The sequence below is a fragment of the Amphibalanus amphitrite genome, unplaced genomic scaffold (assembly GCF_019059575.1).
Source record: "Amphibalanus amphitrite isolate SeventyFive unplaced genomic scaffold, NRLGWU_Aamphi_draft 000294F_arrow, whole genome shotgun sequence".
NCBI classification, from domain to species: Eukaryota; Metazoa; Arthropoda; class Thecostraca; order Balanomorpha; family Balanidae; genus Amphibalanus; species Amphibalanus amphitrite.
In genome coordinates, this window is record NW_024881789.1 from 212,152 (window position 1) to 233,912 (window position 21,761).

At 50.3% G+C, this 21,761-nt stretch overlaps 4 protein-coding genes across 7 annotated transcripts; 1 reads left to right on the forward strand and 3 right to left on the reverse strand.

The window, feature by feature from the left end:
- Positions 1-427: 427 nt before the first annotated feature.
- Positions 428-5,785, reverse strand: LOC122387670 (ras-related protein Rab-7L1-like). Of its 2 annotated transcripts, XM_043378058.1 has the most exons (6): positions 5,741-5,785; positions 4,182-4,581; positions 3,675-3,887; positions 1,581-1,762; positions 1,314-1,438; positions 428-1,184 (listed from the first exon to the last, which is right to left on the reverse strand). In XM_043378058.1, exons 2-6 carry the CDS (start codon positions 4,369-4,371, stop codon positions 989-991), a joined length of 906 nt encoding a protein of 301 aa, XP_043233993.1. In that variant the 5' UTR covers positions 4,372-4,581; positions 5,741-5,785; the 3' UTR covers positions 428-988. The 2 variants fall into 2 exon arrangements, with proteins under 2 accessions (XP_043233993.1, XP_043233992.1); XM_043378057.1 differs by lacking the exon at positions 5,741-5,785 and having other exon boundaries at positions 4,182-4,891.
- Positions 5,786-5,962: 177 nt separating this feature from the next.
- LOC122387674 (small nuclear ribonucleoprotein F) lies at positions 5,963-10,082 on the forward strand. Its single transcript, XM_043378063.1, has 3 exons — positions 5,963-6,148; positions 7,162-7,290; positions 9,858-10,082. The coding sequence occupies exons 1-3, from the start codon at positions 6,143-6,145 to the stop codon at positions 9,987-9,989; spliced, it is 267 nt and encodes an 88-aa protein (XP_043233998.1). The 5' UTR covers positions 5,963-6,142; the 3' UTR covers positions 9,990-10,082.
- Positions 10,083-10,340: 258 nt separating this feature from the next.
- Positions 10,341-13,543, reverse strand: LOC122387672. Its single transcript, XM_043378060.1, has 3 exons — positions 13,407-13,543; positions 12,029-12,238; positions 10,341-11,770 (listed from the first exon to the last, which is right to left on the reverse strand). The coding sequence occupies exon 3, from the start codon at positions 11,476-11,478 to the stop codon at positions 11,104-11,106; it is 375 nt and encodes a 124-aa protein (XP_043233995.1). The 5' UTR covers positions 11,479-11,770; positions 12,029-12,238; positions 13,407-13,543; the 3' UTR covers positions 10,341-11,103.
- Positions 13,544-14,277: 734 nt separating this feature from the next.
- LOC122387666 (zinc finger protein 665-like) lies at positions 14,278-19,860 on the reverse strand. 3 transcript variants are annotated; one of them, XM_043378048.1, is made up of 3 exons: positions 19,794-19,860; positions 16,856-17,781; positions 14,278-16,419 (listed from the first exon to the last, which is right to left on the reverse strand). In XM_043378048.1, the coding sequence occupies exon 3, from the start codon at positions 16,097-16,099 to the stop codon at positions 14,675-14,677; it is 1,425 nt and encodes a 474-aa protein (XP_043233983.1). In that variant the 5' UTR covers positions 16,100-16,419; positions 16,856-17,781; positions 19,794-19,860; the 3' UTR covers positions 14,278-14,674. The 3 variants fall into 3 exon arrangements, with proteins under 3 accessions (XP_043233983.1, XP_043233984.1, XP_043233985.1); XM_043378049.1 differs by having other exon boundaries at positions 19,718-19,801; XM_043378050.1 differs by lacking the exon at positions 19,794-19,860 and adding an exon at positions 19,755-19,787.
- Positions 19,861-21,761: the final 1,901 nt, after the last annotated feature.

The following is a 21,761-nucleotide window of genomic DNA, read 5'->3' on the forward strand; positions in this document are numbered from 1 at the left end:
ATATGTAGAACATCTGGGACTTGGGAGCAGCTTGGGAGCGGCGTTTAGAATCTTGGGGAGCGGCCTCCTCAAAGCTTTCAGCGCATACTTCAGCGGACCAGGCTATACGAATACGGGCCGGGGACATCTATACGGGTGGAGTGGCCAACACTTCGAAACGACGAATGATGGTTCGGACTCTGGGGGTTTGCTCTGAGTGAGTGGTCGGAATAATGATGTCGTGATTGTCTTGCCTTATAACTTCCGACGTTCGCCATCATGAGTCGATGGGCTGTGGCTTTTCTCATAGTGCTCATGAATTCATTGCAATCGCTACCTACTGTTGTGCCTATGATTAGGTCATCTCATGATTTATGCGCTGCATATTGCATGGATACCTAAATGTCAAAGATTTGTAAAGCTTTGTCAAAGTTTTGTACCAGGCAACATCGTTTAGGTAGGTATTTATTTATGTTTGTGTTTGCACTTCCCTTCATTATTTGCAGAGGCATGTTGAATCAGGCGTTTAGACTCCTTTGCAATTAATTGTTGCGAATCACGCAGCAGATGTGCTATTCGGGTGTCTGTCACGTGAGACAGCTCGCCCTGTTTAAAATGGTCTTGCAGAGCATGTCGGGCTAAAAAAGAGAGAATACAGATGGACTTGAATCACAGAAACGTTCTTTCGTTAGTTTATGATTAATCGATGATTACTTTAATTCTGAATAAAGTAAACAGACAGAATCAGAATATTGAAGAATGACAACAATTAATCGCAAATCGCAATACACACAGCTCATGTGACAGTTTCAATTTGCACAATACTGAGTTCCACCATGACAATTGACATGGCCGCACATTCCTCTTAGCTACAGGACAGAGGTAGCCTTGAGTTTGGTAATGCATTGCACCCTCACGATGCACGCGTATTTTTCGTAACTTTTTTTCTGGCTTCGCTCCTGAGCGTCCAGGAGCCAAGACCGTCGGCCTAGGCGCTTGAGAAAGGACATTAAAGCTCCTTGCGTTGATCTGACGAGTCTCGTGACGCCTGCAGGCTCTCGTTTGACCTCGACCTTGTTTGTGACCCTGCGCCAGCCCCGCAGCAGGAGCGCGATGGTGGCGGCTCATCATCCGGGTCTGTAAGGTGCACGGAGCTGTCGACGCCAGGCGGACCTGCTCGCGACAGCACGACCCGCAGCAGGTACCTGCGGCCGCGGGACAGGGGCGTCTAAGGTCTGGAAGGGTTGAAGGGAAGTCTTCCACTACTATCACACGGTAAATAGGATTACAAGTCACAGTGATGCGATGAGTTAGCCGTTCGTCATCGTTCTCACCCGATGGCTTCATTCACCATGAAGTTGTACTTGGCCGAGACCTCGATCCAGGTGAGGAAATCGGCCTGTTTGACCACGTCCTCCACCTCCCACTGGGTGACGTCACGGCCTCCAGTGACGTCACACTGGAAGCAACAGCCGTGAATGTTATATGATGAAGACTGTCGTTAGCATGATAATCACATGAACAATGCGCAATAGGTACTCATGAGCAAGCATCAGCATATGAGCACCCACCACAGGTTGAAAGGGACACGCTTCAGTCACCTTGTTAGCGAGCAAGAGGCTCGGGAAACGCTGCTCGTCCGGCAGGCTGCACAGACGGTCGATGTGACGCTTCCAGCGGAGAGCGCCGCGCAGCGAGCGTCGCTGCCCCAGGTCAAACACCACCACACAGCCGTGAGCATCCTTGTAAAACGCATCCGCCAGCCCCTGGAACGATCTCTCGGCTAAAAGCCGGGGCCCGAGAGTTTGGGGAAATGGTCAGCCGCATGTAGTCATGCGACTTGGTAGTTTTGATGCTATTGTGCCCGTTTTTCATGCAGCCGATGATATCACCCTTCATTGCCAACTATACATTTTAGATGTGGCTACATTTTGGATTAGAGGTGGCAAAAGATGAAAATTTTGGGAACCAGACTCGAACCAGACCCGGCTGGACATTTCTGGAACCAGTCGGACCCGGTCTTAGTTGGAATCGGAACCAGTTGGACCCGTTCCCCAAAAGTCAAATAATACAAACTACCGGGTGATCATTTGGGAATGAGATAAAGTAAGTGGCACGTGCAGATGTGTATTCAATAGCACACCAGACAAAAGACACGTCATTAGACTCGTCATCGTGGGACATTTTGTACTGCACACTATTATACACCTGCAAGCCACTGTTCATCTACAGCAGGTGCTCAAAGTGGCCACCCCCTTCTGAGCGGCACAGCATCAGCCCGACGGCGTGTGTGACGCGCCATCTTTCGCAGCTGCTCTTCGTCCATGTTGCGGGCGAAGTCCTCAACCAGTTCCTTCAGCTGTTCCAGCGTTTGGGGCTCGCTGCGCACGATCTGAGCCGTCACCAATGACCAGAAACAAAAGTCCAGACAAGACAGGTCGGGACTGTACGGCGGCCATCGGTGTTCACTGTTCCGGGAGATGACGCGGCCGCCGAACTTCGAGTGGAGGAAGTCCATCACGGGAGCAGTGACGTGCGGCGGCTTGCCGTCCTGCTGGAACCAGTAGGTACTGGTGGCGCGTCGCCCGAGCCTTCACCGCAGGCCACACCACCGTCTGCAGCATCTCCAGGTAGGCGTCGCTGTTGACGGAGCCAGTTAACCAGTGAACTGGCAGGCACTTCCCATCCACCACGCCCACCCACGCCATCACCTTCTACCCCTGGGCCTTCTTGCATGGCACGAGCTTGTTCGGATTCTCTGGCGACCAGCACACGGTGTTCTTCTTGTTTGGAGACGGATGCAGAACAAACCACTTTTCGTCACTCCAGAGTACACGCTCAAACCACTCCTCATCATGGGTTAGCCAGAATTCACAGGAGTCCATCCTGGCCATCCGCGTCATCTCCCGGAACAGTGAACACCGATGGCCGCCGTACAGTCCCGACCTGTCTTGTCTGGACTTTTGTTTCTGGTCATTGGTGACGGCTCAGATCGTGCGCAGCGAGCCCCAAACGCTGGAACAGCTGAAGGAACTGGTTGAGGACTTCGCCCGCAACATGGACGAAGAGCAGCTGCGAAAGATGGCGCGTCACACACGCCGTCGGGCTGATGCTGTGCCGCTCAGAAGGGGGTGGCCACTTTGAGCACCTGCTGTAGATGAACAGTGGCTTGCAGGTGTATAATAGTGTGCAGTACAAAATGTCCCACGATGACGAGTCTAATGACGTGTCTTTTGTCTGGTGTGCTATTTGAATACACATCTGCACGTGCCACTTACTTTATCTCATTCCCAAATGATCACCCGGTACTTGTAGGTATCATTAATTGCATCATGTAAAACAGCCTATTTCTCACTGGGAATACTCATGAGATACTGTGTGCAAACTAAAGAAACATTCACTTCATATTTTGCGGTAATGTGTAGTGTGCAAGATGTATAGTTAATGGTAGGACCCGGTTGGACCCGTCAGAAAAGTTCCAGGAACCGGTCTGGACCCATATGGGTCCGGACTGGTTCTTTGGACCGGGTCCTCGGGTCCACATTTTGCCACCTCTATTTTGGATGTAGGATGCCTACACGCTAGTATTCGTCTGCTAACGTCTAAATTCGTCAGTTTGAATTGTTGATGCGCACTATCACAATTGCACCTTAGAACGAACATCTCCTCACCGCCAGCTAACCGTTTTCGCTCACCGCTAAGCTCTGTGATCTGGACGTTGAAGACGCCTTCCTCCAGCTGCACCCCGGTCTTGGTCGATGTTCGTACTCCGACCGTGGCCTCGCGGTCCGGCTGGTATTTGTCAGCAACGTACCGGGTCACGATAGCAGACTTTCCCACGCCCGCGTCCCCCAGCACGAGCAGTTTGTACGGGGCGCTGCTCAGTCCTCTCGGACGGGGATATTCACCTGCAGAACCACAGTACGGCACGTTACTGGTGCAATGCAGCATCCCTCCCCCGTTGTAGAACAATGGATGCAATTAGTGGTTACCGTTACTGGTTGGTACTTGGTGCTGTTTCTTAGGATGACCGTGAATGAGAATCTGATGCAAAAATGTCATTCTTCGAAACACTATAATATGTTAAAATTCCCCGAAAATGACGTGCGCTTGAACGGTTGCTAAGCTCATCAGGCCCCCCCCCCCATTTCTCCTTAACCGTTCTTATAGCTTTCCAAGTCACGATCAGGCCCTATTCTTACCTGAACCATTCCAGGGTGCCGTGGTCTCCTTGGGCGTGGTGGGCGTGGCGGGCTCCAGCGACCCGGAGAGCTCCTCTCTCCAGCCGGCGCTGAGGTGGCGCTCCTGGGGACTAGCCGTAGCACGCTCGCCGGCACCATCGCGGGCCACGGACGGCAAAAACACCAGTCGCAGTCGTGTCCGCTCTCCCATCCTGGAGCAAGCGATTTCTGGAAGACACCGTCTGGCTTTCTACGGTGCTGATGGACCCGCTTGAGCTGTGCTCCGACGCCGGTCCCTGACCCGTGCGCTGTCCGCCGGTGCGGAGCTGATCTGTTGTGACAGCCCGGCGCGTCGGTCGGCCTCCTATGGCTTCTTCGGTGACCGGCGCCTGGGGTGGGTGTGCGGTTCTGCGGTCGCCCGCTGCCTCAGGCAGGTATGGTTATCAAACATTGCCCCTCCCCCACTCCAGGCTGCTCACATTGTGCCCGGATGATTTGCAGCCGGCTATACAGCAGCGAACAGTTTATTGTCTTGTGTGTGTGTCTGTGCGTCTGTCAACCCAGGGGATTAGGGTTGTCAATCCTATTCCTATAGTTCGGTCGGGTAGGTTCCTTGCTTTTATAATCAAACGATCAGTGTGATCGATTACTGGACAATGTACGTGGCCTTGTATCGGATAAGAACTCCGGCTGTCTTCTAGTCCAAATCGGAATTGTTTTTAGGGGTAAAAGATGTGAAAATGGCTAACATGAAGATAGGTGATAAGCATGACCCAGGCCAAAATATAATCAGGTGTGTAAAAAATATGGTGTATAATTATGCAGTGCCCGGTAAATATATCGACGAATGCATGTTGTTTTGCGTTAAAGTAATGGTTATTTGGAAGCGATTGGCAACATCCAGATGGAGACGTCGGGGATTCGCATTGACGTCGTCCCCAAGGGTCAGGCATCGGTAAAATCCTTTTTGAAAGGATTGCATTCCCAATCCACATTCCTAGTGCCGAGGTGGATTGCATTCCTACCCGCAATCTCCTTTTTTCACTTGGATTGTGATCAAATCCGCAATCTTTTTTTGCAATCCTGTTGTATTATTATTATGTGCGCTAGTGGATCTGGGGGAGGGAGGGGGGCATAGGGCCGTGCCTCCATCCCCAAATCACCCATTTCTTGTACCTAGTCTTGCGAGTTATTCCTATCTAAGGCACAGGTATTTTATGGGAAATATTTTTTGCCTCAAACACCCCCACATTTAAACCTCTACCCAACCAGTGTTTTGTATTCTTAAAACTCGCCCTCAAATACGTAATTTTGCCCTTCCTATGTAGTTCATCAGCGTATATTATTTTGAGCGTTTAAATTAAAAGCGTTTAAATTATTTCAAGTTTCGATGTAAAGCCCTTGATAGCAAAGTACATTAAGCCGATGAAGCCGATCTCATAATTTTCAATCGCAACAAACCATTTCAAAGCACTAATCAAACACAATCCGGATTGGATTGCAAAAATTGGAAGTATGATGCAATCCAATCCGCAATCAAATCCTGTTTTTAATGGATTTCAAATCCAGGTGCAATCCACCAAAAAGGAATGCAATCAGGATTTTGCAATCCTGCAATCACAATCCTACCGATGCCTGCCAAGGGTGGACCTTTTCGTTAATAATATCTGCAAATTAACGGCACAAATAAGTAATCCTTGAAATAGCGCTGAATGCTGCGTACTTGGCGCACCACCGGTTCTGTAATTTCTGTTCAAAAGCCGAAGCAGTGGTATCTCTTGCCCAGTCGCCAGGCAATCGAGAACTTTTATTGACTTTTCAGAGGACGTTGCCAGGCAACTTGCTCTTCTCAGCGTTCGTTTGTCACATATTGAACAGTGGGACAGAAACGTTCATTACCTTCGTGGCTCGTGTGTGTACGCGTGGTGGAGGCTGGATGCTGAAGAGTTTTTATTAATTGCGCCTGATAAGGATATAACAAAATGGCTGTAAGTATGATAAACTTTTTCTCTCTTCTATAGTCATGGTGTATTTGAAATTAAGATGTTTGGATCTTTAATTTATGCATTGAACCTGTCTGTTTGAAGTTTGATGTGGACTCCAGCTCTCCGGCCTGCGTCTGTGGCATAATTTTCATTGGCTGATGATAGGGCGTGCGCTTGGCATCCGCAAAACGTTACCCTTTGGATATTAATCATTCAGAAAATTATTCATGTCAACCTTAGTTTGGTATGTCTGGTTCAGGTGAGAATCCTCCATGTGATATTATCCCTCATTTCAGCATTAGGCATCACAGATGCTATCCCTGGACAGTCACAGTAATTTGACTTACTTTTGATTTTCTAGCTTGCAAACACTAAGTTACTTATGACATTACATCACACACAATATGTCATCACATCTCACAGTTTATCTTTAAAAAATCAAAAGTAAAAACCATTTAATCACCACTATCAAAAATACCTCCCACCCCTAACGCGGAAAACATCCGACCACCCCAGGTCCGCAGATTTTCCCCTGCAGGGAATTAGTATCAGGGATAATTTTACGCACGCTACCTACATGTTTTTTTTCTCTGGTTCTATTGCTTATATTTTCATTTACTTTGTAGTTTGTAGCTTATTATGCATTATAATTGAATCATCTGAGAAAAGAAATGCAGCAATGGTCTTTTCATGCCTAGTGATATTCTAGATTCAACATTGGTTGGTAGGTAATAAGTGATTGAATGGCAAACAATTTACTGCTTGGTACCTAACATTTGTATAACATTTCTTAGAGTGCATAACTTTAAAAGGTAATTGTTGCATCAAATTTCTCAATCTGTCCAATTTCACCAGCACATCAATTCATCTGGTAACTTGTACGAGTCATCTGCCTCCTGATATGCTGAAGCTTTTTCATAAGCTGCCTGATCCTTAGAATATTATTTTTCTAAACTAAACTATTCTGTATTTTTCTGATTTGTATAGACATTGATTTGAATATTGTTCCATTTCAGGCCCCTATGCCCATCAACCCCAAGCCTTTTTTGAACAACCTTACTGGCAAGTCTGTGTTGGTGAAGCTGAAGTGGGGACAGGAGTACAAGGGATTCCTGGTGTCAGTGGATGGTTACATGAACCTGCAGGTTAGTATCACTTCAAGCGACACTTTAAATGTAACAAACAGATAGAAAGTTATTTGGTATTAATTTATTCAAATTTTTACTTTTGAAAAACTTTATGGCTCAGTATGCTTCTTTTATGTAACTCTTATCAGCAAAACTTTGGTACCTACCTAGCATAAAAGTATTTAATAGCTGTTAAAGATTCAGGCCTAGTATTGTAGTGCCCTGTATAATCAGGTCATGTACAATATCATGGTGCTAGCACCTTGTTGTATTACTCTTGTATTTTGCTTTCTATGGTCACTTCACCATATCCAGCATAGTACCATTTTATATTTTCAATAGATTGTAATCACCCCATTTATCTGAGACACATCAGCATCATGAACATCATATGACATCAGCTTGTAAAATACACCTTTCTGCTAACAGTACCATGGATGAAGGAGAACCTGGATTGGAAACTAACAGCTGATTGCGTTCCCTTCGGTAAGTGCCCGAGGGCACGCGCGGCGGCAGCGGGAGCCGCGTCTGCCGCGCATTCACTGGCGCCGCGTAAGCGTTCACCGGCGCCGCGTAAGAGAAAAACACTAGAAATGGCCCTCTTTTTCAAGGTGTTGTTGTTGTTGTTGTTGTTTCCCCACGCAGCGGTCGCTACGTAGCCTCTCGGCTCTGGAGGTACCTGGCGGCGGCCCCCAGGGCCGCCACCACGCCGCTGCCTCGGACCTCCTCCTCGCTCGGGTGTATGTTGCCTAGATGTCGTAGGCGTAGTCGCATCAGTGCCGGGCAGCGTAGCAGGATGTGTGCCGGCGTGTCTGCCTCCTCTTCGCCACAGCAGCGGCAGCCGGCCGCCCGGCACGTCAGCGAGTTGCACTGCGCGCAGTCCCGGCCGGGGTTCCTGCCGATCCGATGCAGGTACTGCGCAGATCCCGACCAGTGACCAGCGCGCAGTTGGTGCACATCAACCGCCACCTCTCGTGGAGTAGTGCTGGGCAGCGGTGCGGGTAGGTGGCCGTCCCATCAGCCGCCTATACCAGCCGTCCGGCCAGTTGCTGATCGCCTCCTTTCTGGCCGTCCGGGACGCCGCACGGTACACTGTGCGGACGTCAACCGGGACTCCCTGCTGTGGGAGGGCGGCGGCTTCCTTGGCGATAGCGTCCACCCGCTCATTTCCCTCCAGCTCACAGTGGGACGGCACCCATTGGAGGTGGACCCTACGGTCCCCGCCAGCCACCAGCGCCGCCATGTGCTCCCAGATGGCGGCACCTAGAGGGGACGTCTGGGCCGCTGGTCCTCCTCTCAGCGTCGCAAGTGACGCCTGTGAGTCGGAGCATATGATGATATCCTGTTCGAGGGGTGGGTGCTCCAGGAGATGTCGCACTGCCGTCTTCAGCGCCACCATCTCAGCCCGGTAGCTAGAGCATATTTTTCCCGCCGCCTCTCGCAGAGCTTCCGTCGTTCCGTCTGGGTGTTCGATTAGGACCCCGGCACCGCCATTCGTCACTCCGCCGGTCGCCGACCCGTCGGTCCAGGCCCACGTCGCACACTGGGGGAGCGCTCCCAGGCACGTCTCCGCAGCGCTTCGCCTCATCGACGCGGTCGCTCCGATCGGGAGCGGGCCGATGTCCAGGCGGATCGTCACGTTTTCCGTCGCTGTCCACGGGGGCGGCCTCGTGGCTAGGCGAGCCTCGACGGGTAGCTCCACGCCGGCGCGGTCCCACACCGCTCTCCCTCGGTCTCTCCATCCGGTCACGGACTTGAGGCGCGGCACGGGGGCGGCCTCCGCCACGGCGTGCAGCGGGTCCTCCGGCGGGAGAGAGTGCGCTTTCGCCAGCAGGCGTGCTGCCAGCGCATCCCTCCTCGCCGCCATCGGCACGACGCCCGCCTCTGCTCTCACGGCGTGCCTCGGGGTGGAGATCGGACAGCCAGTGATGGTGCGTGCCGCCGCCAACATCTCCACTTCCAAGACGCCGAGATGCGTTGTCGCAGCCGCAGGCAGCCACGCCGCCGCCGCGTGTTCTATGGCGCCGCGGATGTATCCGTTTGCCACCGTCCGGAGGAGTCTCTCGCCGAGCCCCCACGACCTTCCGGTGAGCTGTCTGAGTTGGTTGAGAGGGGCGCGAGCGGACCCCGAGATGATGGCGCGCAGATCGACCTGGGAAGTTGGACAAGACCTCGGCAGCGATCACCTACCGATGAAGATCACCATCACCATTTTTTCAAGGTCGCCTGTATTCGGCCCTTGTGTACGACTTTTGTGCGGAACGGACAATAATAGTTTTGGTCTCATTCGATAGCCTGATCAATTTTGTCTGTGGCAAGTAGCTTCTAAACCTAAAAATAAATCCGCATTGCGGTCTAATACCCGTTTCAAAACATGCCGCCCCGCGTCCCCCATAGGCCGTAATGCTTAACGGCGGGAGTTTCCAGTCCCGATACTTACCGAACGCTAGGTGGCAGGTCGATCGCCCGGAACGCTGCCCGTAATGTTGAAGGAATAGGAGTTTCCTATCCAGGTTCTTTCATCCATGACAGTACTATGCACACTAGGTATGTTTACTGACCATTTTGTGTTCTTTCTTTTTTAGCTGGCCAACACCGAGGAGTTCATTGATGGCAACTGCACGGGCAGCCTGGGTGAGGTTCTGATCCGCTGTAACAACGTACTATACGTCAAAGGCGGCGAGGACGACGACGAAGATGGCGAGATGCGAGAGTGATCTCACGGGACCATTATTTGTCCACACATACATTCTCACATTGTGTCATCATACTCTGTCCCACTCTCATGTGAATACAGTATAACATTGTAATGAAGTCTGAGAAATGTAACGTTTCAGGTTTTCCGAAATTTTGCTCACCGACGGGTCGGGTCTTGTGTCGTTGACACTTCGATTATTGGTGGAGTCGCGGTACTAAGCGAGGTGAGGGACTGAATCGCTACTATTTTGAACAAGTAACTCTGGTCAGCCATTGCGGTTCAACTGCCTTCGCAACGATTGATTATGCGATCGAAGAATGGGTTGGATACTGTTACAGTCTTTGGGAGCATTTATCACACAAGCCATAGCGATATTTTACAAACATGTATTTCGCACGCTCGCAAAAAGCTGACGCAGCGTACCACTAGCAGCACACAGCTGGTGGTGATGGTCGCTCGGCGTCCTCTAAAAATGGAATGTTGTGTATGGACGGATGCACGCAATGCACGTAACACTGACTTTGTCACAAAGCACGGGTACAGTGGGATAAAGAGCTCAAAATATTTGTCGGCTGATTATCACATTTGCGTTATGAATCACTTACGGGTCCCGAAAGTGCAGTTGAAAATACCAATAGTAGTTCAATAGGCGTTTACTGTAAACGCTCGCATAAGAACAATCGCTTTTTTGTCGGAGCTGAAAGCTATTTTTACTTTATCCCGCTTGTCAATACAGCAATACACTCATCCTTATCAACTACACTAAACTATGCGTTTCATGTGCCACTCGCGGACGGAACGTTCAGCAAAATTCTCGGAATGGAAGCCTGTACACTCCTGATCGGACCATGGAACCATTCGTCCATGCCACTGGGACGGGCAGTATAGCATCAAAGATTCATCGTTCAAAGCTACAGAGTAATAGCTGGCCACAGTCTGTTCCACTGATGGTGTACACAGTCTCTTGTTTCAAGTGGTCAGATCTTCAAACGGTACACAGATCGAAGGAGATTCTCATTTTCAATGCGGCGGACGTTGGCTATGTCGGCTCAGCTTACAAGTGTGGTCTCTACTTCGAGCTTCACTCTGTGCTCACCAATGAGCGTTACACTCGCCGGCCCACTCCTCCCGCCTCAGACGGCGGCCTCCACCGAGCCGGTGGCGTACTGCGGAGTCGGCTCGATAATGTCCAGGTCGCCGGCCGGGTAGCGGGTGTCGATGATGCGCCGCGGCTCGTCATCATACTGGCCCAGCATCTCGCGCGAGCCGTACGTGACGGGCACCAGGCCGCCGGCGTCCAGCGGCTGCTTGGACTGGGTCGGCTGCTGCAGCGACGTGTCCAGCACCTCCATCTGGTACTGGTAGCGCGACGGGCGCCGCTCCCACTCCTGGGGCAGCGTCGTCACGCGCGAGCCGAAACACTTGTGGCCGAACTTGAGGATGAGGATGATGACCACGACGACGAACAGGGTTAGACAGGCCAGCGGCGGCCACGCGGGGAACACCATGACTGAGGCTCGTCAGAGGTGGCCTCTGTGTCCGTTGCTAATACGCTACTTTGAGCTTGTTACCAAGTTTGGGTTACCACTGCGGCACCGAGCGTTCCTCCTGACACTACACCGACACTCCTCTACAAGTTCCCTCACTCGAGGTCCTCTCTAAACGTCTGTGCTAGTCTCTGACCACACCACCCGGCGATCAGCTCAATAGTCCAGCGGCTGGGCGTGCTTCGGCGACATTATAAATAACGGCAATGCCCAGCGGTTCCCGGTCCTTGGATCGCGAATGTACTCCTTGTACCTGACGATACACAGAAACAAGCGTGTCAGCATAAACAAACAAATATCAAACAAGACGACTCGGGGAATTTAAACAATCGGGAGCAATAAAGCCACTGAAAATACGTCAGGACTAACACAAATTACGCGACATATTCTTGCCATTCGGTTGTCAAGCGTAATTCCAAACCACCTCCCCTCTTGATTGACCTCATGCGTCCCTTGTCCCTCTCACTCCCCCGTTCCCTTCCTTTCACCCAGGCCCGGCCGCGCGGCCTACCTGGGGCAGCAGCAGCAGCAGACGAAGTTTGTGAAGGCGAGCAGCAGCAGCAGCGACAGGCTGATGCCCAGGCCGATGTAGAAGCCGCTGAAGTCGTCCCAGGCCGGCGGCGAGTAGGCGGGGTGGCCCGGCGGGTAGATGGTGATGTTGTTCGTCTGGACGCCCATCCTGACATCACGTCAGACGGCCGGCCAGATCACCACCGGCCACCTGCCCGGCAGGTATCGCAACGTGGGTAATCGTCTGGGCCATGTCACTGGGGCCTGGGTAGTGTGAGCTGTCTCGTTACAAACGATTGACTTTTGCGCAATAGCGAGGTTGGATACCACTGCAGGATAATAATCGTTTTAATATCAATCATAATTTTAAGCTTTAGTTGCATTTGATGCCAGGGAGCTTATGTAATTGCCCCGAGTAATACGAAGAGCGTATTTAAGCACATTAAAAGGCGTAATTACACATTTACAAACACATAAATTAAAGGGACCCTCCCACCTTCAAAAAAGTTAATGAATTGGCACGAAAGTGATGTCGCTCGGTTCAGAAAGAGCGAAAACGAATATCTACCAAATTTCATCGAAAAATATTCACCGGTTTTCAAGATATTAGAATTTTACTTTTGTTTACTTTTTGGGATCTCCGCTGTTCCTAGCGACTTTATTTGAAAGTGCGGCATTTGTTGTGCGCAAAGCAGCATATACCACCGCGTGCTACCAAACGTTTTAGTAAAAGATTTAAAAATCGTTAGATCTCCGCTGACGTCACAAATTCTAAGGGGGCATACCAATGCACTAGCCCCTTAGAATCCGAAAACTGCAAGTTTGAAATTCCATATCTCCGAATTAAAGCATTTGTCGATGTTGTGAGTGCCCAAACCGGTATTTGCAGGACATGGCCACCAATTTGGCTATCTCAACTCAAAACTAATGTTAAGGTGGGAGTGTCCCTTTAAGCGAATACATGAGAGCCAGCGGAGTAGGTGGATTTTACATCCTGATACCCCCCCCCCCCCCACACACACACATACAACGCTCACATCCTAGTAGAAAGTGGAACGAACTTTGACTTTTTATGTAGGTATATCGATATGCATTTTGAAAAGGCGACTTTTGTGAGAATCACAAGAACCTCGCCAACTTTGATACAGTCTCAAAAGCATGAAAGTTGAATTCGCTTAGCATTTGCAGGCAGTAAGCATTTGAATCTGAACGTTAACGGGTGACGTGTTTGTATGAATGTCCAGGGCAACGCCCTTTCCTTGCAAACGATTGCTCGCCTTACCTTCCTATGTGTGCGGATCACGGTACCTACGACACCTATCGATTCCCAGCAGTCCCCCACAATGAGATATCACTAATTAGTCCATTTTATCTCTTACCGTTCTTACAGGAGCAGCAGCGACCCGGTAGTCGTTCGTGGCGCACAATGGCTCCTCACCCCACCGTGCCGCCGCCCGCCGTCGCACGCGCGCTCACCTGAGGCCAGTCGCGGCGGACGTGTGACGTCACGCCGGGCAGGTATGGCGGACGGCCGTACACTGGGTGCGCCTCGCCCGACCGACAGGTGAGCGCCGCACACTGGGTGCGCCTTGTCCGGCCGGCAGGTGAGCGCCGTACACCGGGTTCGCCGTCTCCGACCGGTAGGGGAGCGCTCGGAGACACCGAGAGGGGACATAAACGAGCGCACGTCTGCACTAAATTATCTGCACTATATGCAATTGTGCAGGATAGTGGCGACTGGCGGCAGCGAGAACAATGGTGTAGCCAGTTGCCACCACCTATACCAATGCTACTTGTGCTTCCTGTCAGTTACTTTGTTTTCCGATAGTCAATAAGGAAAAGTGGAAGATTGCTCTCGCGAACGCTCAAGTGCAAGGTGAACGCTCAACACAAAACCTTGGACCCGAGAGTGAATTACCTTGCGATAGCGATAATGCCTCATTTCGTTCTCCACGGCACGGTCAGGCATCTGTGGTTGCAATACGCCCATAGCCCCAGGATCAAACTTTCAAGAATGTTACCTAATGAACCTGAGGAGGACCATCGTCCTCAACACGAGTCACATACAGGTGACGAAAGAAGGTTTCAAAAATTAAAATGCGCACAATGCACATCTATTATGCACATTCCACAGCATGCGTACAAGCACGTGTAAACCTTTTCGAACCAAACGAATTGTAAGCAGGCATATCGTCTCGCAGCTACCAACAGCACGTCTATTTTGCGATTAAGATGCAGCACAACTCTGGATTAACTACTATCAAGTAGGTATATTGTTCGGTTTTCTATATCAAATACATGATTGGGGCGTACTATTGCATCTGAACTGGCTTCATCTACAGCACAAACAAACGATATGATAGATTCAGTCCGCACCACACGTCGATACACCACCAGCCACCACGGCTCGTCACACTCACAACCGGCAACGAAAACCTGAACAGACGAACAAGCGTCGTACCACGAGCACATACGACAACTAAATAATGTAGGTAACTGAGTGAACGCTGACACGTTATTATGCTACAGCAGGCAAAAGAAACAAGTTACAGCAGGCAAAAGAAACAGTGAAACCAAACTGGCGCAAGGGGATCAACGGCACCGGCTTTTGCCCGCCCGTTGTCAAGGCAACTTCCCATCGGGCTGGCTACAGAACAGGCTCCTCGCCAATCTGATGTTTCCTCCATCCGTGCCGTTTCAAATGTTTCTTTTCCTTGAAGGTGGCACCGCATGCCTCGCAGATAAACTTACGCTCATTGGAATGTACTGTTTGCTCGTGAACTCGCTTGGAGCTTGACGCAGCGAATCCCTTTTGGCAAAACTGGCAGCGAAAGGGGCGTGCACCGCTGTGGCCCCGTTTGTGTACCTTCAGGTGGCTCTGGTACATGAACATCTTACCGCACTCGTCACACTGGAACGGCCGCTCTCCGGTGTGAATGCGCGCGTGCACCACCAGGTTGCCCTGGATGCTGAACCGCTTGCCGCACTCGTCGCACTGATAGGGTTTCTCTCCAGTGTGCGTGCGGTAGTGCATCTCCAGACTGGCGTACGAGAGCATCGCCTTGCTGCAGACGGGACAGACGTGGTCTCGGCGGCGGCCGCGCGCGTCCAGCTGCGGGGGAGGCGCGTGGCGGCCGCGCGGCGGCGGCACCGGCAGCGCCGGCCGGCTCTCCAGTACTGCCTCCACCTCCACCTCCGCAGCGGCCGACGACATGGTCGGCGACGGGGCGCTGCCCTCCGTCGGCGGCCCGCCGTCCGCGCGCAGCTTGCACTGGTGCATGCCGAGCCGCCACGTGTTGACGAAGGTGATGCAGCACGTGTCGCAGCGGTACGGCCGCTCCTTGAAGTGGCCGGCCTCGTGTTTGCGCATGTTGCCACTGTCGTTGCAGGTTTTGTCGCAGAAGCGGCACAGGTACGGCCGGACGCCGGCGTGCAGCCGCCGGTGGCGCTGCCAGCCGGAGACGGAGCGCAGCTGGCGGCCGCACACGTCACAGTCCACAGGTACCACCGGAGCCTGGCCAGAGTTGGCGTTCGGCTCGCGCTTCGGTGACGGCTCGCGGGGCGGCCGTGCCGCCGCCAGCTCAGCGGCGGCAGCCAGTGCTGGCAGGCCCGACCCGCTCAGCTCCATCGGAACATTTTCACTGTCCAGTATCATCGTCTCCTTGGACTCAGCAGGAATCTCAGTACTCGTGCTCTGCCCGGCCTCAGTCATGTCCATACTATCGCCAGCCTCGTCCGAGTTGTCCTGGGACCGTGCCAGTTTACAGCGGTGCGCGCGCTGTCGAATCGCCGTCCAGAAGGTGATGGTGCACGTGTCACAACGGAACGGCCGCTCCTTGAAGTGCAACTGCTCGTGCTTGCGCAGATTGCCGAGGTCGTTGCAGCGTTTCGGGCAGTAGGTGCAGATGTGGGGCCGCTCGCCGGAGTGCATCCTCTGGTGGACGGCCAGTTTGGTGGCGCTGGAGAGCACCTTCCCGCACAGGTCGCACTTGAGCGACGCCACCCCGGACGTGGAGGGACCGCGGCTCGGGCGGGTGCGCCGCGCTCCCTCCGCCATGTCCTCCACGTCCATCACTGGGTATTCCTCGGGAGAGTCCTCATCCTCCGTCGCCGCCGTCGTGACGAACCGGGTCCGCCGGCGGCGGCGCCGGCCGACGGTGACCTCGGCCGGCGGCGGCGGACTGGCCCGGGGCTCCGGCGGCGGTCCGTGCTGCCGACCGTGGTGGGAGCGCAGCCGACCGGCCGAGGTGAACGCCTCCGAGCACACGGCGCAGGCGAACACCAGCCGCTCGCCCGAGACCAGCACGGTGCCGATGGCCAGCAGCTCCGACTCAGATCCGTCCGGCGGCGGGACGGTGACGGCGCCCTCTCCGCCGCTCCGAGCTGCGCCCGCTGAAACGAGCACAATCAGCTGATCAGACGGGAACTCAACGACATCCGGTGAATGACCATAAGAACTGCTTCGCAATAATACCCAAAACACAATGAATCAGCGTACGAGAACAATTAACGACTGGTAGTCGAAAACGAAAGAAGTAAATGGACAATAACATAAAGTGTAAACTTGAAGTCAAATACAAGAAATTAAGTTCGTTGATCAGCAACCAAAACGGGCACCCAAAAACGGAAAAACAAACAAAAACCACACATTGGTGTTAAGGATTCTGCAGCATATTTCAAAGCTAAGAACAAAGAGAACATAAACGAAAAACACAACTGTGCCTTAGAGTGAGTCGATTTCAACGGATCGTCACGCTGGTTTCATCAATTGAATAATGTGGGTTGTGTTCAGCGGCCACACCCACTAAAGAAAACGCTGTCTCCTTACCACCGTCGGCTGAAGGTGCAGCGCCGTTCCCCTCTGCCGATGGCGCGTCCGTGCCGGGAGCGGCTGCGGAGCTGAGGCTGCACGCTGCCGGGTCACAGGTGACAGTCAGGCCCTCCGACCCCTCGCTACTCTCTGCCGCTGACTGCCCGGCCCCTCTCAGGTCCTCCGAGCCCTCCGTCGTCTCTGCCACGGTTTGTCCGGTCCCTCCCGGAGCGGCTGTGGCGCCTACTGTCGCCGATGGATCGGACGGGGGTCCGACCGCGGATGGGGAGCGCTCTTTGACCGGATCTGACGCTGCCGCGCGTCCACAACTACCGTCAGCGCTAGTCAGCCGGGTCCCCCGCAGGACGGAGCGGCATCGGACTGCTCCCTGGCAGTTAACACCGCAGCTGAGACAGCCAAAGGAGCCGAATCAGCCTCTGGGGCCGTCGGCTGCTGTTCAGTATCCACATGCTGTGTCAGTGTGGCCACTGTAGTCGGGGAGGGACCAGCCTCAGTCAGCGGACCGCCATCTTCCGCCATCTTCAGTTTAGCAGGAACCCAAGCTGTTTGTGCCACAACATCAGAGACAGCTGGCTCCTTCACTGATGACTTGTTGCCATGCTCAGTTGTCCACTGCTAAAGCTAAAGTCCCTGAGTGATTAGAACCTTCCACCAGCCCTTCTACAATTGCTACATCAGAGCCATTATTGCGCATCTTGACTTGTTGCTGCACTCCCACAGGATGAAACTGAGCACACAGTCCATTTTCCAACACTTCTGAGGCAGTGATACTGGTAGCATCCATGCATTCTTGACCATCCACCATCTTCAGTGTAGGTGGGTCTGGACCTTCTACTCCCAGTGCACATGTTGTTACAGAGGAGACAGTTGAGTCTCCTGGTGAAAATGGTGCTGGATCACCACTTGACATGGCAGTTTTCACACTGAAATAAAGTAAAAGGGGAGGACTTTCAACACGAAGTTGCTACAATCGATAAGTTACTCCTCCTTCCATAAGTCACACTTCAACCAACAGCATAAATAGGTACACATTGATGCTGTTGGCAATTGGCATCAATACACATCAATCACATTGCAACAAGATGGTTTACTGACTATCTTGGGTGATACAAAAATAGCCTAGACTTAGTGTTAAAAACTCAAAAACGTCATTTTTTGGACAGGAAATCCACCCTTTTTACTAGTGCTAGATAATTGAATTTTTATTTTTTGGTAGAAAGGTATCCTCACTCTCAGCACAGCTCACTGGCACTAGCCAGACCTCACTGCTGGCATATCCCAGTCCTCTAACTGAGCATCTGATCTGAATAAGATTACATTAGGATCTGCACAGCACAAGTTACTGCCTAGCACCAGTATCCTAAGATTTTTTGGAGTGATTTACTAACATAGCAGTAGGAATTTAAAAGGAGTGATTTACTGAGTTTACACAAGGAAGGCAGTGACACTGTTTTGGATGACCTGCTTTCTAGTAACTACCATTGGTAAAAACTGGGGCTCTTTTTACTATTTTAGATAAGCAACAAATTCAGGAATCTGGCAGTGCCTTTAAAGTAAAATACCAAGCTCATTATGTTATTTCAGAATTCAGCCTTTCTAATTATTCAAAAATATATTTGTGTCCTCTTATGAATCAACTTGTTACCAGCTTTATGTGCAATAATCCAACACATTTGCTTAGTATACTCCCTTGACTGCTGCTGTGACAAAATGATGGGTCCTTTTTGCCACTCTGTAATATCCTCAAAATGTAGGATCCTGATCTGATGATAAAATGTCCATGCCAAAAAGCTCTGACTGTAGACTGTACTGTAGTCAAGACTTCAGCAGTGAATGAGCGGCAATTCTTTGTGCATGTCTGCATTATTGATGCCATAGTCTGTAGGTACCTATTTAATCAAAGTAGTGGAGTCTGTATACTAACATTTAACACACTGCTACAGAAATAATTAAATTTATGGGTTCAACTCTAGAGACTGAAGGCCCTCCAGCAGTGATCAGCTTCACTAAACTATCATTACATATCATTCATCAAACTAATCATATCATTACAAGTACCTCAGAGCTATGGGCTATGGCTTCTGGCACTGATCCACTTAGCTCCAGGGTTGGCTGATTTCAGCCAGGGCCTGGTTTAAACCAGGGTTTAAACTGGCTGGCATAAATTAATTCATACCACACTGGTTATCACCACTTTTCCATGTAATAAAATGTAATAAAAGCCACTTACGGCCTTTAGTTGTTAAGTGATTTAGAAAGCTGTCACATAATGTTTACTTTTTACCAAGAAGAGAGAATTTTGCATTAATTTTCTTGTAAATTCATCAGACTAAAAACTGACTGAATGTTTTGCTTTGCATGGGAAAAATAAAATACACCATGACAATGCAGAATGGTCGGTAGGATGACAGTTTTATCAGTCATATTTTTCAGAACAAACTTTGCGTTTAGCATAGCACTGCTCAAATCCACAAAAGATTATACATTCAAATTGAGTGAGAATCATTCAACCAAACATGTAGGGTGGAGGACTTATGTCACCAACTTGTATTATCGACAAACGTTAGTTGTTGGCAGCTTGTTATTCAGAAAAAAGATGGCTCTTTTTATATTAAAAAGTAACGCCATGATGCTTGGCAAGCATTTCCTAAGCTCGTAAGTTTTTTACTACTGATGTTGGTTACTCATTTGGCTTTTATAAATTTCTACTGGTTTTAACTGGCTAAAATCAATAGAAGTCACTGACTGGCATAAATTCAATTTCAGCCGGCTGAAACCCAACCCTGCTTATCTCACACTGTCATAGCTTCAGGCCTACCAGCCGCTTATATATAGTAATAATCAGGTTATGGTAATTACGTTTTATCATCTCTTTCAATTAAAATAGTTATCTAACCATAACTACCGGGCCCGAAACGAATTTTTGGCTGTTTACCTTCGGACAACTTCGGCGAGTTTTGGCGCACTAATTTTGTCGACAAGTTTGTTATCTGCCAGCAAGGTTTAGTAATTATTTCACTCAGTAACATTTTGTCAAAAATTTTACGTCATAGCATCCATTATGTCTTTTTATTTAGAGCGAAGGCGCGTCTGCTCAAACAAGAATATAAATGAGATGCATTCACAATATTTACGATTTATTGGATAACAGGCGTTTCATCGTATGAAAAGATACGAAGCAAAAACAGTCCAAGTCCAAGAATTACCTATAGGCGTGCCGTTAGCATCAAATGTAGAATGCAGTCCGGACTGGCGAATACAGTTTATATACCTACCTACCTACCTACCTACCTACATGGTGACCTCAGACCTCAGGTGATTTCGGTGACCTCGGAAGGTCACTTAAACGTTTTTGACTACGGTAGCTATCTGTTACTCAGCTGGACTTATCACAACAAAAATGACACTACTTTAATCGCAATTGAATAATAGTTTATCAGCAGTTTCGAATATGGTGACCCCTCGAGTGACCTTGTTGACCTTCAGAGGTCAGCTAACATTTTTGCCAATGGCAGCCATCTTATAGCTCAGCAACTACCGGGCCAGACCACCAGTCGATTCGCCGTATGGGAACTCCACAGCCGTTTTGAACTTATTGACCTCAAGTGAGCTTGATGACCTCGAAGGGTCAGCTATACCTACCCATGTTGATGTTTCGCGTGATAGCTGCAGTAGGCGAAAACACTGACTTTTACGGTCACCAAGGTCACCTAAGGTCACCTTATTCAAAATGGCGGATAAGATCGCCTGCGAACGGGAGAGTCGACTTGTGGCATTTCCGTCTCGATCGGCTGGGTAGTTGAGTTATTGGATGGCTGCCTGCATAGGCAAAAACGGTCACCGAATGGTCAACAGACATCCTCACCGTAGACCTCCCAAGGTCGCCGAGGTCATATGAGGTCTCAGGTTACCGTATTTGAAAAGGTAATAAAATTGTATGCAGGACGTCGACGTCGAGTGCGGCATATCTATCTGGCGGATCGGGGGGGGGGGGGGCGGCAACCGGGCCAAAGTCAGGACTAGGGGTGGCAAAATTGTGAGAGCTGCCCTTTCAAACCGAACTTTTCCCCTTAAAATCTCCTCTGGACCGCACTTCACAATAGATGACATGACAGACATGCATCTGAAATAAAAAATTACACTTCATTCCTAAAAACCAACTACTCGAAGAAGGTATGTACAAAATTCGAAAAAGTCGACCTTTGATGACCTTTCAGAGACCTCCCCGAAGAACGTTTTTATCATGACTTTTCCCCCTTCGAACGCCTCTTACCGCGTGTCACTATAGGTCCAGATGCGAATTTAGAGGGGGAGAGAGTCGCCCTGGCGTGGATTTAGCTTACGACGGGGTTCTTTTCAGAGGAGATGCTCGATGTCGATACAGCTGGGGCATTCCACGATAGATCGTACCAGGCCCGTCACCCTCATCTCTCAGATTTTAATGAAAATCGGTCCTAGGGGTAATCATAGGCCCCAAAGACGCCTGGCAAAATATCAGACTTCTCAGATCAAAACTTTTTGAGTTATATTGCATTACTTTTTTTAACTTCGGTATGTAACGGTGAGTTTGATGGCCTATAACTCAAGAACGGGTTAAGCAACCAACAAAAAGTAAACGACACTAAGCTTGCGATGAATCAAAAATTAATATTACTATTTAAAAATTCCAAAGAAAAAATTTCATTGTTGAGCAAAAACCTTAATCTTTTTTCATTTGCCTCTAATGACTTTTGGGACCAAAATTTTTCACATTTTTATTTTTTCAAAATAATCTTCATGTCATTGTAAATCGACATGCAAAAAATTAGATAGGTGTTCTTTCTATAAGTTCCTCATTTTCCCGCAAACAAAATGGGTTTCGGAGGGGTTGATACGACCCCAGCACGCCGTTTCGCTTCTAATA

What these genes read in the sequence shown, in the direction of transcription:
- LOC122387674 (XM_043378063.1), top strand. An exon ending in ATGGTTACATGAACCTGCAG is followed by an intron (nt 7,291 to 9,857) that starts GTTAGTATCACT and finishes TTTCTTTTTTAG; the next exon opens with CTGGCCAACACCGAGGAGTT.
- LOC122387666 (XM_043378048.1), bottom strand. Translation starts at nt 16,099, where the DNA reads ATGGACGTGGAGGACATGGCGGAGGGAGCGCGGCGCACCCGCCCGAGC.
- LOC122387672 (XM_043378060.1), bottom strand. Translation starts at nt 11,478, where the DNA reads ATGGTGTTCCCCGCGTGGCCGCCGCTGGCCTGTCTAACCCTGTTCGTC.
- LOC122387670 (XM_043378058.1), bottom strand. Translation starts at nt 4,371, where the DNA reads ATGGGAGAGCGGACACGACTGCGACTGGTGTTTTTGCCGTCCGTGGCC. An exon ending in CCAGATCACAGAGCTTAGCG is followed by an intron (nt 1,763 to 3,674) that starts GTGAGCGAAAAC and finishes CCCGGCTTTTAG; the next exon opens with CCGAGAGATCGTTCCAGGGG. An exon ending in ATGGTGAATGAAGCCATCGG is followed by an intron (nt 1,185 to 1,313) that starts GTGAGAACGATG and finishes CCGCGGCCGCAG; the next exon opens with GTACCTGCTGCGGGTCGTGC.